The sequence below is a fragment of the Cryptotermes secundus genome, unplaced genomic scaffold, assembly GCF_002891405.2.
Source record: "Cryptotermes secundus unplaced genomic scaffold, Csec_1.0 scaffold87, whole genome shotgun sequence".
In the NCBI taxonomy this organism is placed as follows: Eukaryota; Metazoa; Arthropoda; class Insecta; order Blattodea; family Kalotermitidae; genus Cryptotermes; species Cryptotermes secundus.
In genome coordinates, this window is record NW_019739942.1 from 208,512 (window position 1) to 224,345 (window position 15,834).

A 15,834-nucleotide genomic window follows, 5' to 3' on the forward strand; every position below is an offset into this window, starting at 1 on the left:
TGCACATTGCAATGTCAGTTTGGCTGTGAGGATGTCAATATCCAGTTCGGTATCCGGACAAAGGATCTGAGAAACCATGTAGCTATGTATGTATGTATGTATGTATGTATGTATGTACAAGGCCTCTGTCAATCCGGGCTCAGTACAGCAGATTATACCCTATTTCTTGTAGTATTCGCTACCACGGCAGTCTAGTCAACTTGAACGGTCGTATTCCTGACCGCAAGTGTTGTCAGTATTACCAGTCTCGCCTACAAACCCTCGCACGGACACGCGGAAAACGCAGCTTGTTCTTCTGTTACGTAATCACCGCGCTGATTACCTGCTGCCGAGATGTGTTTACCGTTGCGCTGCCTAGGAAACCGTGCGGTGCGGCTCTGCAAAGAACAAAGAAACACCGCTTCCTTATTGTTGCGTAATCGCCGTGTTTACTGATTTCTCTGGCTCAACAATTCTTGCATGGCGTAAATACGTGACATTATTTAGGAAATTGTTTTCAATGCAATAAAGGATAATGCACAATACTAACACATGTACTGAATGAATGACTGTGTTGTTGAAGGTAGGAAATTAATTCTATTTCGGAGCCCATATTATTTGGGAATATTACGTTGGCTACCCTAAGAGTGACTCCATTTTATATTACGCGTATCCGTTTCCGGCCGCCATTTGTTAGTCGTGTTGCTAATAGAGTTCGTGTGGAAACGTCATTGTAACTTTTATACGTTGGAAATATGGGTTGTGACGGTGGAACTATCCCCAAACGCGACGAATTGGTGAGAAAGAAAAAGAAAGTAGAACAGGTAAGTTGTTAAATTTGTTTTGTTGCTGTTTCGTTCATATTGTGATTTTGTTAAAAGTTATGGCTGTTTACACTGATGCATGTTTATGACAAAAATATCTTCTTTCTCTTTATAGAAGGATAAAGATTCCGAGTTGTCATTTCGTTGGAATCATTGCAGTATCACGCAGCAACCTCTTCAGACCCCAGTTGTAGCATGTGGTATGGGGAGATTATATAACAAAGATTCAGTTATTGAAGCGGTTTTGGACAGGAGCAATTTACCGGAAACAGCACAGCATATAAAAAATTTGAAGGTAAAAAAAATTTGTAAACGTTAACCTGTAGATTGGTTAGCTTAAGTTGGCTTGTGAAGGAAATATTAAATAACAGCTAAAACTGAAGTACATGTTGCAGTCCTATTATGACTACCTTATCACCATCTGTGAGCCAATTGTCAAGAGAAAATGTGAGAGCCTCGATGTGTTACAACCCTATGGGCCTTCATGGCTTGTTACAGGGATAGCTTTACCATTTTTACCATTACTACCATGATAATTTTGCCTGTGGTTCTGTGAAACTTGGTCTCTGACATTAAGGAAGGAACATAGACTGAGGGTTTATAAGAACAGGTTGCTAAGAATATTTGGACTGAACAGAGATGAAGTGATGGGAGTTTGGAGAAAACTGCATGGTGAGGGGCTTCATAACCTGTACTTTTTGCCAAGTGTAATTAGAATGATCAAGTCAAGGAGAATGGGATGGGCAGGGTATGTAGCACAAATGGAGGAGAAGAGTGATGCATATAGGATCTTGGTGGGAAAGGTAGGAGGAAAGATGCCACTGGGAAGACTAAGACATAGGCGGGTGGATAAGATTAAAATGGAACTTAGAGGGATAGGATGGGGTGGCATGGGCTGGACTGATCTGATCTGGCTCAGGATAAGGACCAGTGTATGGCTCCTGCGAAGATGGTATTGAACATTTGCATTTCATAAAATGTTGGGAAGTTCTTGAGTAGCTGCACAACTGGCAGCTTCTCAAGAAGAGCTCATCTCCATGAAGTTAGTTTATCACTACCATGGTGTAAGTCATCCGCAGAACCCTAGTTGAAGTGAGCCAATTGCAATTTGTAGTTCAGATTTAGCATATGTGCAGTCAGTTTTTTTGTTTATTTGTATGTGAATTTTATGCATTATCAGAAGAAAGTCATTTATAATTATTGACATAAGTTGTATTTATTTACATTGCAGGATGTTAAGGATTTGCAGCTTACTCCAAATCCATCGTTTAAGTCATCAGCAGAGAAAGGCGATTCATATGTTGATCGCCAGTCAGCACCATACATCTGCCCAGTAGTTGGACTTGAGATGAATGGGAAGTTTCGTTTTGTGTTCCTCTGGGGTTGTGGCTGTGTCATGTCAGAAAGAGCTCTCAAAGAAGTAGAATCCAAACTGTGCCATAAGGTAGGAAACTACTAAAATTGTGAATGATGTAAAGCAAGCAGACAAACTAACAAAGGAAGAACTGTTTCAGTTTCTTGTATTTTGGTTAAACAGACCAGTAATATTAGTGAGAGTAAACATTTTATTATAGTTTCAATGTTTTCTTTGATAGAGGATAGGATTTGATATAAGTGGCTAAAAATGTATGTATTTTAACATCCCCATCGTTGTATAAAGTATGAGGAGATATTTTAATCGTTAGAACATTGTCGTTCTGCGTGGAACCAGTGTTTTATGTCTGTGTGGCTAAATGAGCATATGTCTGATTACTGCCGTATATAGAGAGTGTTTCACAGTTTTATGAAATTCAGGAGGCTCTTCCTGTTTCTTTTAGTGAAAAAATACAATACCAGCATGGATATCATTCTGAATGGGCAGGAGAAAATGGTCCATGCAGGTTCATACTGCAGTATCGAACCAGTTGTTAGGTTGTACTGTGTATGCTGTGACAGTCCACACCTGTTACAGTTCTCCATGGACGCTAGGGTCCTCTTTAGCCATTTTAGAAGGGTGACTGGTTTATTGTTGAGACCAATTTATTAGCATGTTATGGCTTGTTTTTCATATCTGGACAGAAAACAACTGCCTTGTTTTTGTTTATATGCAGTTTGGATGACTGGAAAGGGACAAGGTTGCCATGGGAGGCAAGTCTGTAGTTTTCCAAAGATGTGAAATCTGTTTTGTTGACATGTGTAGCTGTCGTAAAGTGTCTTTGGAAGGGTGTAGCTGGACCCTAAACTAAAGAAAATAATGGCTCTCACATGTGGGGTTCCGAGTTCTCTATCTTGGGAACTGTTTAAATCTTAATGGTCTTTATGTGGTTGGCTTGTGTTGATTGCATGATGAATTTGGCTAGTTAAAATCAGCTAATAGGAACTGAATTCTTGTCTGGGAGAGAGGCTGTCGATTCAAATCATTCTTAGGAGATGAAGCACTGCTCCTGCAGGATACCAGTCTTCAAAACTTGTCATTTTGAATTAATCGGAGGCAGATGTCATTGGTATGCACTCCTGTGTTTCTCTAAATTCATCAGTCCTTCACTTTGAATCGTTAAAATTTGATATTAATAAAGGGCCCTATTACTCCGTGCTTGCAAATGAAGTTATAATATTTTCCTTCTGAATAAATAAACAATTTGTGCACAGTGGAAGTTGATGATTTTGAGCAGTGGACTGACTTCAGATATGCAGTTTCCGGTTGCCTCAGTTATTGTCATAACATGATACTGATAGGAGTCAAGTGGTCTACCTAAGCCAGAATATGAGTACAAAGAAAGAAGGGGGGATGGTAACAATGTGTGTGGCATAACATTTATATGGTAGTGGAGAATTGAATGGCATATATGCCCTTTACATTTAATAACAAAAAATTTGCAGACATACACCTTATAAATGGGAGTTTGTAACAAAAACATGCTTGCCACTGTTGAGGAATGTTGGAGATTAGATATGAGATATACGAGTAGAGAGATGATGATGATGATGACGACGACGACGAGAACACTACAAGGATGGTGCAGTGCAGTCCAAATGAACTCGGAAACACTTACCACTTCTTGTTATGGTTGCTTCTCATTGGTTAGCATCCTTTTCTACTGTTTGGCAATCACAGTGTCAGTTCCCAAAACATTGCCTAATGCAAGAGATACATGAAAGCTCCCCCCCCCCCACACAAATCGTTAACTAGGAGGCTGGCAACTGCAGGGTTTGCCAAAACAATTGGAAATTTTCAGCATTCGACATGGCCTGGTCCTCAAAGCCCAAGCTACACATTAAGTTGCAACTGTGAAAAGCTAAGAACTAGAATTATATTGCATTTGTTTAATTTTCATAGTATTTATTTCCCCGTTTGAGTGTAATATATATTTCTTTGTTCTCTAAACAGGATCTTCTTGAGTGATAAAAGTGGCATGTTTGCTATAACCTTAGTGATCATTTGCTAAGAAAAGGGAGTCTAGGCATTGCATCTAATATACCATGCATTATAAACATGGACTTAACATTTCTTAAAGCAAATAAATTGTTTACAAGAACTAGTCATCACAGTACATTTCTTAAAGTAAATAAATTGTTTACAAGAACTTGCCATCACAGTAGATACTCAAATTTTCTCCTTTCTGCTTTTAAATGAATTTTAATCTTTTGAAAGGATTGGTACTAGTTTGAATTTGATGACTTCCTGACACAAAATTTGGAAAGGCATATGTCAAAATATGGGTACGAGTTGTACATCTGGGATTTTATAGAGGGCCATTTTTTCTCTTCCCAACAGTGCCAGCAGCCTTTCTCGCAGGAAGACGTAGTGGTTCTAAATGGAACATCTGAAGATTTGGATGTAATGAAGACAAAGCTAGAGGCTCGCCAGGCCCGCCTTAAAGCTGAGAAGAAAGCTCGTAATGATGCGAAGCGTAGAGGGAAAGTTGATGCAACAGCCTCATCAACAGAAGCATCAAATAACATCCAGGACAGTGCAAATAAATTGATTGAGCTCTCAAGCAAAAACCAGAATCCTGAAGAAGAGGCCAAATCATCTGCTAATGGAGAGAAAGGGAGCCAGAAATCAAAATTACAAAATGGGAGATCAGACCTAAAGGCAAAGAATGGTATGTTGATGAAGCATGATTTTAAAGTAGATATTAATTTTAGATAAACATGAACACTGGAAAGTGTCAATGATATGATTAATCATTCTTTTGTTCTAACAGCGTTCTTGTGTTGTATATTCAGCAGTTAGATGAGGAAAATACACATTCTCATATCCATGCAATATTATATTTCTAGCAAGCTAGACACACACAGAATAAGAATTGTGGCGCACTTGATCTGTTACTGCCTTCCAGTTGGTATTCTGTTTCTGAATGCAGTCTTTTTTTGCTTCTGTGTGGTGGTTTTCCACTTTTTATGCAAGAAACATTGGGGTTGAAATAATGGGACCTGTAAAAAAATAAAAAAAAAAAAGGTTCTTTGGTAGTCGTCTTCTGTGTTCAGAAGACCATTGTTTGTTGAATATACAACTTTGGAAATGTATGTCTGGTCCATTCACATTGTGTTGTTTTATTGTTTTGAAAATAATGAGACTTTCAGAAGAAGTGTATTTGACATAAAATATTCATGTTTCATATTTAGTGAGTTATACTTGAGATGTGAGCAGCAATACATGTCTTCATATAAAATATCTGTTGATATTGTTGTTTTGTTGTTGTATGATTGTGACAGATATTGGAATGTGTTGACAAACTTTAACAAAAATCCCTAACCTCAAATTTCATGACAATCTTTTCATCAATTTTCAATTTGTTTCATGCATATAGAGATGTACAGGCTGACCAATTTTAATAGGCTCTCTGTAGGTGTGTGAATATGGCAAAAATGGTATATACACTTGCATTCCAGAGATACTGGATTTTCGGACTTTGTCCATCATCCAGATTCTAAATAACTAAGAAAAAGCACAGCATTTCGGAAACTGGATCTGTTTCCATCCTCAGGTGTAGGTGTCTTCCCTCACCTGAGGATGGAAACATTCAGTTTCTGAAACGTTGTGTTTTATCTTAGTTATTTAGAATCCGGACGATGGACAAAGTCTGAAAACCCAGTATCTCTGTGTGTTATACACCATCGTCAGAACCTTATAGTATCTATTTGCATTCCAGTTTGGCTGAAATAGGAGTATGATTGGAAAGGTTTAACAGATGGTTTGCTTTGAGGCAGGAAAACCTGTAGAGGTACACTGTAGATTGAGTGTACGTAGGCTGTTCAGGAGTGAAACTGTACACCAGTTTGAAGTTCTGAACATTCTCACTCTGAAATATGTTATGATGTTGATTAAATTGTACACTAAAAATACAAAATGGAAGGAAATTAGCTAGTATGACATGTCATTGTAATAGATGATTCAAGTCTTGTGTCTTTTCCAAGGCACATTCAGAAAGTTGTTGTGTTTTCAAGTAATTCAGTATTTTCATGTGTGCAGATCTGAATGGAGTTCAGAGTATGCCAAATGCTGCATTTGTCATATTGTATACAATTTAGCTTTGGTATGTTTTTAGTGTTCCATATTGTTCAGTGTCATGCGTATGCTGAAGCTTATGTGAATTGGCCTGGTGATGGCGAGGTACCAAGTTGGAAAAAGGATAGATTATAAATTGCTGTAAGAGGTTGCTCACATTGTGTTAGGAGTATGTGTTGATTAAATTCTCTAATCCATTGGAAACTATGCCATTACACAATGCCAGTGGCAGATGCTTGTTCTTTGTTTTGTACTTAAAACTTGAATTGAACATAGATAAAGATTTTCATATACACATTTTCTTTTGTTACAGGTGTCAGAGATAAGGTACCAAATATACCAACCAAGAGACCAGTGGAAGTAAACCTTGAAGACCCAGTATTTAAGAAGACAAAAGGATCTTACAGTGTGGCAAATGATCCAAAAGCGACTGATGTGTTTAAATCGTTGTTCACAACCCATCAGAAAGCCCGGCAACAAAACAAAGCACATTGGGTTACTTACAATCCCTTCTATAATTGATATGGTTGTATTTATATTATGTATATAATTGTTTTTATGATACAATAAATGTGAGCTACCACATTCTTATTTGTTATTTGTGGAAAGTACTAAGTTGAAATTGGAAGGTTCATCATTACTACAGTGATAGCTGATCACCTCACACTACCTCACATTAGCTTAACCCTATTTAGAGAACTTGAATGAATACATTTTTATGAGATTACCATTCTGTCTACTTACTGGTTTTCCAAGTTGTCTTTCCCATGATATTCCACATAAGAATCATATTAGTCTTGCATGCCCTGTTTGTACTGCATGTGTTGCCTGCAATAACTTTTTATTGCTGACATTACTAGAAGTGTATAATAGGAATGCATGTGTCTCAGATTTTCAGGTTTGAATGAAGAGATTTCTTGGTCTTGATTCGGTTGTTAATTTTTCATTCTCACACTTCGAAAATTTTCTGATAACTGCTTTTGCTTTGCACATCAGGGTTGGTGTCATAAAAATGTTTATTTCATATTTCAGTCAACAGCAATTTGTAAAAAGTATACTTGTGACCTATTTACATGAAGGTTGTATATCTAAAGCACATGTTTCAGCCCCTCATGGGTCATCATCAGGTAAATAGGTCACCTGTTTACTTTTTATAAATTGTTGTGTTGACTGAAGTATGAAATAAACATTTTTATATACAGGATGCATCATGTAAATAAAGGTTGGTATCATGTTTGCCTGAATGAGATGTCAGCTTCCCCCCCACCCCCATTTTAATGGTTAGAAAACTATGTGTTATCATGAATATGAGTGCTATATAGACTGAGTGTCCAGAGCGCAGGCTCATTGGACATTGATTCTACCGTCAGCAACATCCTGCAAAAGTGCTGTGCTATTTGCCAAGAAAAATGCTGCCGCGTGGCTGGAACTGCTAGCACACATTGTTTACTTCTTTCATTAATTATTAATCAAATATAGTAATTAATATTATACTGATGTTCAAAATGTGTACCCTCTGCTGTGAGACATGTCTGAATTCTTTTAAACAGATTTTGGGAAAATTGCCGCAGTTCACATTGCTGAATGTTGTGAATTTCTTCATGAATATTCTCTTTTAGAACCTCCAGGACATGTGGATTGTTGCCATACACCACCCATCTGAATTTTCCCCACAGATAAACATCACAGGATTAGAGCTGGGGATCTAGGGGGCCACAAACCCTTGCTAATAATTTTATTCTCATTTACTTCCCGCTATTACACTGTGTAATACTCAGTTTTGTTAGCTATGTGTGGAGTTGCGCGGTCTTGCATAAAATGACCAAATCTTTCTTCTGCAGGTGCAAAATTAATGAAAAATGTATTGGGTATTTCATTAATATATCGTTGAGCATCAAGAGTTCCTTCATAAAATATCAGCTCAATGGTATGGTTTACGCTAATTGCAATCTTTTGGTCGTAAAAGGGAAACTGAATTAGGGCATGAGGATTTTCACTACTCCAATACCTGTTGTTTTGTGAGTTAACATATCCTGAGAGATTAAAATTAGCCTCACCTGTGCAAAATGTCAGCTGAGGACTGATAAGTTCATCATGCACATGACTGATAAACCAATTACAAAATCTCTCTCTCTTTCTTAATCCACAGGTTTAAATTCTGGAAGAACAATAACTATACAGATGAATATGCAGCAGTTTATTTGCTTTCCATGCACTGCCTACAGGAACACCACTTTGCTGTGCTAATTGCTGCAAAGATTTTTGAGAATTTTCTAATCAATGACTGATGTCATCAAGTTTTTCCTCAGTTAAAACAACTTCTTTTTAATGGCTTTCTGTCAATTAAAATACCATAGGTTCAAACTTTCTTCACTAATTTGGAAATTGTCTCTCCAGATGGACGTGTTGTTTCAGGAAATTTTCTCCTGCACCATTTGTATGAGTTTTTTTTTTCACATAACAATCATAAATGAAAACTCTTTGTTCTAAATTGTATCTCACATGAGCCATAAAGACATGGAGCAGAGCACCATACAATGAAGTGTCTTTAACACTGACTTACTGATCAGGTGATTACTAAATGAATGACCTTCAGTTTGCCAGGCACTCCGACAGTGTGTGCTGAGACCACGTACTGAGAAATTCTGCAGACATCTGATAAGCCTGCACAATGAACATGGTGTATTAGATGTTTCTAATCCATTTTAAGCCTGTAGCATGTTCATCACACAGTTCAACCTGTCCTGCTAAGAGAGAGAGAAAATGAGAGATGTTTCAGGGTCAGAAGCAACGAAGTTGCCCGAAGTACAGGGTGATTCAGAAAGATGGACACAATTTCAATTGGCTATATTTCCTGAATTATATGTTGCATTTCAATTATATAAATTACATTTAATTATATTTAATTATACATACATGGAAGTTTATAGATGTTCAATGTGCACCCCCTTGGGCTGCACGGATAACATCTGGACGGTAGCTGAATTCATCCCAAACTCGATAACAAATATCTTGCGTCACTGAGTTCACTGCAGCTGTGATACGGTTCCTTAGGTCATTCAAATCTGTGGGAAGAGGTGGTACGTAAACTGCATCTTTCACGAATCCCCACAGGAAGAAGTCGCAGGGTGTGAGATCAGGAGACTTCGGTGGCCAGAACTGAAGTGCCAGGTCTTCATTCCCCATGCAACCTATCCATCGTTGAGGTAGAGATTCATTCAGGAAATGTCGAACATTCAGGTGCCAATGGGGTGGAGCTCCGTCCTGCTCGAAAATGTAATCTCCTGAATCTTCATTCATTTAAGGAACAAGCCAGTTTTGCAGCATTCTGAGATACGTTACTCCAGTAACCATGTTTTCATCAAAAAAGAAAGGTCCATAAACCTTTGTTAACGATATTGCACAGAACACATTAATGTTCGGGCTGTCCCTCACATGTTCGAGTGTTACATGGGGATTTTATGGCCCCCATATGCGAACATTGTGCCTGTTGACTTTCCCACTTAGGTGAAACGTAGCTTCATCACTAAAAATTACATGAGGCAGAAACAATTGATCTTCCAGGTTTTTGAGCATACGGTCACAAAATTCTACACGCTTAACCTTATCGCTTGCGCGAAGAGCCCATACCAGTTGTAGGTGGTATAGTTTGTACACTAACCGGCGCCTCAATACATGCCAGACAGTTGTTTGCAATAGTCCAAGTTCTCTACTAGCACTACGGGTTGACTTCATTGGGCTACGCTCAAAGCTCACTCGAGTGCGCTCCACGTTCTCCTCCGATACACGCGATCAGCCCGGGCTTTTACCCTTACACAGAGAGCCAGTTTCATCAAATTGTTTATTTCAACGATAAATGCTCTTCCTCATTGGAGGTTTAATGTTAAACTTATGATGAAATGCACGCTGCACCGCAGTCGCAGACTCACTTTTACTGAACTCACGAATGCAAAAAATCTTGTGTTGCATAGTAGCCATCTCGCTTACAACTGACATGGTGCTGGAGTGCTCTAGCGGTAGTACTAGAAACTTTACAACATCCTCTTTCAAATGCACTTTATAGAATTCAAATACAACATATAGTTCAGGAAATATAACCAACTGAAATTGTGTCCATCTTTCTGAATCACGCTGTACCATCAAACTTATGAAACAAAAGTGGAAATTCATTTTTTTAAGATATCACAAGATTCTATGCTAATGCAGCTGTTGCCTAATGTAAAAATGGCAGATTATATCATGAAAAAAGTACCAGTTTGAAAGGGAACAGTGTGTCAGAGAGTCACCTAGTTAGGATGTGTACTTAAAAAGACTAGCAATTAAATATGCAGAACAAACAATTGTGAAATATCTCATGTCACAAGTGACTATAATGTTGAAAAAGTTGGGAGACAGTATGTAACTACCACCATAAGAAATAATTGAATAACCACACCAAAAATGCAGGGCCTTACTTCCTTACTTACTCATGGAGCTGAGCCCTTCTGGAGGAGCTGCCAATTCTGCAGCTACTCAAGAATTTCCCAGCATTTTATGGAACTCTACGGTTCATTACTGTGTTCACAAGAGCCCTCCACTGGTCCCTATCCTGAGCCAGATCAATCCAATCAATATTATCCCATCCTATCTCTCTAAGATCCATTTTAATATTGTCCATCCACCTATGCCTTCGTCTTCCCGATGGTCTCTTTCCGTTTGGCTTTCCCGCCAATATCCTATACGCATTCCTCGTCACCCCCATTCATGCTACATGCCCTGCCCACCTCATCCTCCTTTACTTGATCATTCTAATTATACTTGGAGAAGAGTACAAGTTATGAAGCTCCTCATTATGCAGTTTCTTCCAACTTCCTGTTACTTTATCTCTCTTCGGTCCAAATATTCTCCTCAACAAACTGTTCTCAAATACCCTCAGTCTCTGTTCCTCCCTTAATGTCAGAGACCAAGTTTCACACCCATACAGAACCACAGGCAAAATTATGGTTTTGTATATTCTAATTTTTATGTTTTTGGACAGCAGACGAGAAGACAAAAGGTTCTGGACTGAATGGTAGCAAGCATTACCCCGAGTTCAATCTCCTCTTAATTTCCTCCTGAATCAGGTTTTGATCTGTTATCATTGTTCCCAAATATCTGAATTGTGCCACATTTTCAAAACATCTGTTTCCTATCTTTATATCATGATTTTGCCCTGCATTCTGGTGACGAGACAGCAACATATACTTAGTTTTCTCAGTGTTTACTTCTAGACCAACCTCTTTACTTGTGTAAATTAAAGTATGTGTGTTCTTCTTTATGGTATCTACATTATCACCCAGCAGATTCACATCATCGGCATAGGCCAATAGCTGATGTGTCCCATTTTATTTCAGTCCCACCTGGTTTCCCTGGAACTTCCTAATGGCATATTCTAAAGCAAAGTTGAAAAGTAGGGACATTAAACGATCTCCTTGTTTTAGACCATTCTGGATAGGAAATTTATCAGACAAATGTTTACCTACACGTACTTTACTATACGTTTCATTTAAACACATTTTAATCAACCTAACTAGTTTCATGGGTATCCCAAACTCTATCAGAATATTGTACAATACTTCCCTCCTAGCTGAATCATAGGCTTTCTTGAAGTCTATGAACAGCTGATGTACTCTCTCATCGTACTCCTATTTTTTCTCCAATATCTGACGAATGCAAAAGATCTGATGTGTAGTTGATGTGTTATGTCGAAACCCACACTGATGATCCCCAATAATTTCATCTATATATGGGCTTAACCTTGAGAGAAGAATATTGGATAAAATTTTGTATGAAGTTGATAGCAGTGATATCCCTCGATAATTACCACAGTCAGTTTTATCACCCTTCTTGTGAACTGGTACAATAATAGACTCCTTCCACCGATCAGGCAATTTTTCCTTATGCCAAATAGAAGTAATTAGATTGTGAATCTTAGAATGTAATATTTCACCTCCTGCTTGAATAAGTTCTGCTGGAATTTGATCTCTACCTGGGGATTTATACCGTTTCAATTTTGCAATAGCACTTTCAACCTCAAAAGGGCTAGGATCAGGTACTAACGGCTCAGCTGTATGGATTTCTGTCTGCTTAACATCACTGATCCTATGTACATTCAATATCTGAGAGAAGTAGGTCCTCCACCTGTTCAAAATGTTGTAGGAATCTGCAAGCAGATCACCATTCTCATCCTTCACTAAGTTACTGCTATGTTGGTAACCCCTTTTAAAGTCATTTATTCCTATATACAGGTCTCTAATGTTCTTGTTCTTACTGTTCATTGCAAGCTCATCAACTTTGTCTTTCAGATATTCCCTCTTTTTGTTCCTGAAATGCCTGCTGGTTTCACGTCTTATATTGTTCAGATTATCCCCATTTAACTCACTTGGATCCTGTAACCATTGCAATTTGGCCTGCTTTCTTTGATCTAATAATTTCGAGCATCCTTCATCGAACCATGGCTTATGCTTCTTCAGTTCATAATAACCCAGACTCTCTTTGGCAGACATTTTTATATTCTCTCTAATAGTTTCCTAAGCTTTATTAACATCCACCTCAGTTTCCAAGTTTTCCAAAGCCGCAAACCTATTTGAAATATCAACACAATACTGCTCTTTACCCTATACCTCATTTAATTTCTTTAGATTGAACCTCTCCATATGAACTCTGTATGTTGTTTATGTGCTCAATGCCAGTCTTTCCCTAACATTTGTCACCACCAGGTAGTGGTCAGTATCACAGTCTGCTGCCCTGAATGATCGGACATCAAGTATACTTGAGTGCAATCTCCTATCTATCAAAATATGGTCTATTTGATTGTGTGTCTTCCCCTCAGGAGATGTCCAAGTAAATTTATGGATGTGGGAACATTGTACTTTTGACAGTAAGATTTTCTGATGTGGCAAAGCTTACTACTCTAACTCCATTATCATTACTAATTTCATGCAAACTCTCATTCCCATATGAACATTTTCGTAACAAAGTAATTTTTTACGGTGAGTTGTTAGCCCCACGCCCCATCCCCAAGCTGGAGGGCCACCCCTTGTCGGCTGTCTGTGACTGCTTATTCAATATATTCACAGCTTCCCTCCAAAACTGGAGGGCATCTCCTCCATCCGCAACCTGAGGACATGCCATGCCGTGGTGACAAGGGACCCACCTAGCATGGGATGTATGGGTCTAATAATCTTGGCTGTTATCATCTGCTTTGCTTCCAGTCACTTGTTATCCTTACTTTCAGCATTCATATTTCCAAACAAAACAGCAGGGCAGGTTTTGCTGTTAATCTGTAAGGCCTTCATTAATACAGTTCTACCAAAAATTAATCTGTTTCATCCATATATTTTACAGTATTTCGGTAATTGGAGACTGTATTTACTACATATGTCTTAACCTGTTCAGTCATTTCTTCTCAATCGCAGTCTCAGCATCTGTTACTGCTAGTTTGGAAATTGTGCAGACTAGTTACTAAATCTTAACAGCTTTTAAACCAGTGAACTGGAGTAGAATGAATTGGAACTCATGAACCTTAACTGCTGGAAACTCTAAGGGGCAAAATAAAATATGAACTACTGTGAAATGGTATTTTAAGCATGACTCATATTTTCAAAAGCAATATACACTGACATAACAATGATTGCAGAATTATATGTATCAATAGAACACACACACTGCTTTTCTTCATTCTCTGAGCAGTTATGTCTCTATTATCATATTCATTACATATTTCAGTCAGCCTCATGCCTAGTTTAAAATATGTCTCACTTGTAACCATAATATACTAGAAATACTGCAGCATTTTGATCAAAAATTTCAGTAACTGTCCTGTTGAAAATGTGTATTAGATAGAACCATATGATATGCTTGGTTATGTATTAATCTTTATTGGTCTGTATAGCATTTCTGAAATGGCACATGCATGCAGCCCATCTGGCTGAGCATTGCATTTTACAACACCAGTACTATTACTCAAAAATGAAAATCGAGCAACCAGTCCCACAGTACAGTGGGAATTTAAAATCCAATTCTTGGATGATAAAGGTTAAGAGTTATGAAACACATACTTTCCCTTACCATTTATACAATTCAGAGTTCCTGCACATGTATTAATTCATATGTGAAAATGCATATTATTACCAGTAATGAAGCATGACCTTTTCAGAAGTTTTAGCCAAATCCCCAAGGCAGAGGGAGGTCTATGCAACAGCTGAAATGTGTTAACATTCCTCATTTGGCTAATATGATAGTTTGGAATGTTAGGCACTCCCTCCTGCCCTCAAGCCTGTACTATGTATCTTTTCTAATTGCACCTGTTCTCACAAATGGCTAATACATGCCTGAAAGAAGTGGCTACTAGTGCCTGTGTTGGGCTGGTTGGAGGTGGCACATCTGATCACTTCTCCTGCCAGTATAAGGACTATTACTGAAGTAACATTATATATTTTATTCTATTTCATTTTTCAGCGTGTTAGCCAAGCTAATGTGGCTATCATGCATTTTCCACCACTGTGTACTGCATATTCAGTCCAGTTTAAATATGTTACTCTAACCTTTTCCAAGAATTTAAATGGACTTTTCTTATACATACAATCCTCAGCACTGTATCACTCATGCTATTTTCTTACAAATGTGACCTAACTGTCACAGCCTATTTCACATACCACTCAGAAAGTTTCATTATAAAGCTTATGCTCTGTTTCTGTGTCACCTACAATTTCATGACACCTTTGTGTAACTGCACACAACACATTTAGAGTCCTGGAGCTTTCAGTGCCTCAGCCCACTAAAACAATTCCATAATTTCTTTCTGAATTCTATAGAATATTTTTGAGTTTAAAATATACTTTTATATGTCCAAGCTATTGTTTTTATAATACTTGTGCAGACACATATTAACAAATTTGAACTAAAAATGCTGTTACCTCATTGCAAGGTTTGTGAAGTAATTATAGATTATTAATGAGACATATTTCTTGCCAGTCAAAGATTTGGAAATTAAATCACGATACCGTGTATGCTAACAAGGTATCATAATACTTCTATATAAAGTAAACAGTAAAAAACTGAAAGTCTGCTTTCACCTCACTCTGGCTTATTTCTACAACAATCTACATAATCCTTCTACATTTATACAGTGAAGAGTAAGCAGAGAAATACTTGTGCTATTGCTTGCTCTGTATATTAGAAACTATGTCTGTGCTTTAAATGGTAATATTTTCATGGAGCTTGGTGACTAAATACTATAGTAATTAATTCCATCTAGGCTTTGTGGTGTTGATGGCATTAATTACTACACTGTATGAATATGCTGACCACCTGTTACACATTTCTTGGGAAACCCTAAAAAACATTATTGCTCCTTTTGCTAAATTAACCCCTGAGTTACAAAAACATCACATTTTTAATTTATGATGGACTGTTATTTATTATATCAATTTTCTTTCTGTCACAAATCTTTATTAGCATAAAACTGGTTCTCTTCTAATAAGTTTCCAAACTGGGGCAAATTATGGTTTACTAAATTGA

At 37.7% G+C, this 15,834-nt stretch overlaps 1 protein-coding gene across 1 annotated transcript; it reads left to right on the plus strand.

The window, feature by feature from the left end:
• The first annotated feature begins 645 nt into the window (after positions 1-645).
• On the plus strand, positions 646-6,882 carry LOC111872036 (replication termination factor 2). Its single transcript, XM_023865528.2, has 5 exons — positions 646-803; positions 919-1,098; positions 2,035-2,247; positions 4,558-4,888; positions 6,608-6,882. Exons 1-5 carry the CDS (start codon positions 735-737, stop codon positions 6,814-6,816), a joined length of 1,002 nt encoding a protein of 333 aa, XP_023721296.1. The 5' UTR covers positions 646-734; the 3' UTR covers positions 6,817-6,882.
• Positions 6,883-15,834: the final 8,952 nt, after the last annotated feature.

Coding starts and splice junctions, on each gene's coding strand:
- LOC111872036 (XM_023865528.2), top strand. CDS start 735: ATGGGTTGTGACGGTGGAACTATCCCCAAACGCGACGAATTGGTGAGA. Junction 1,099..2,034: donor AGCATATAAAAAATTTGAAG/GTAAAAAAAATT, acceptor TTTACATTGCAG/GATGTTAAGGATTTGCAGCT. Junction 4,889..6,607: donor AGACCTAAAGGCAAAGAATG/GTATGTTGATGA, acceptor CTTTTGTTACAG/GTGTCAGAGATAAGGTACCA.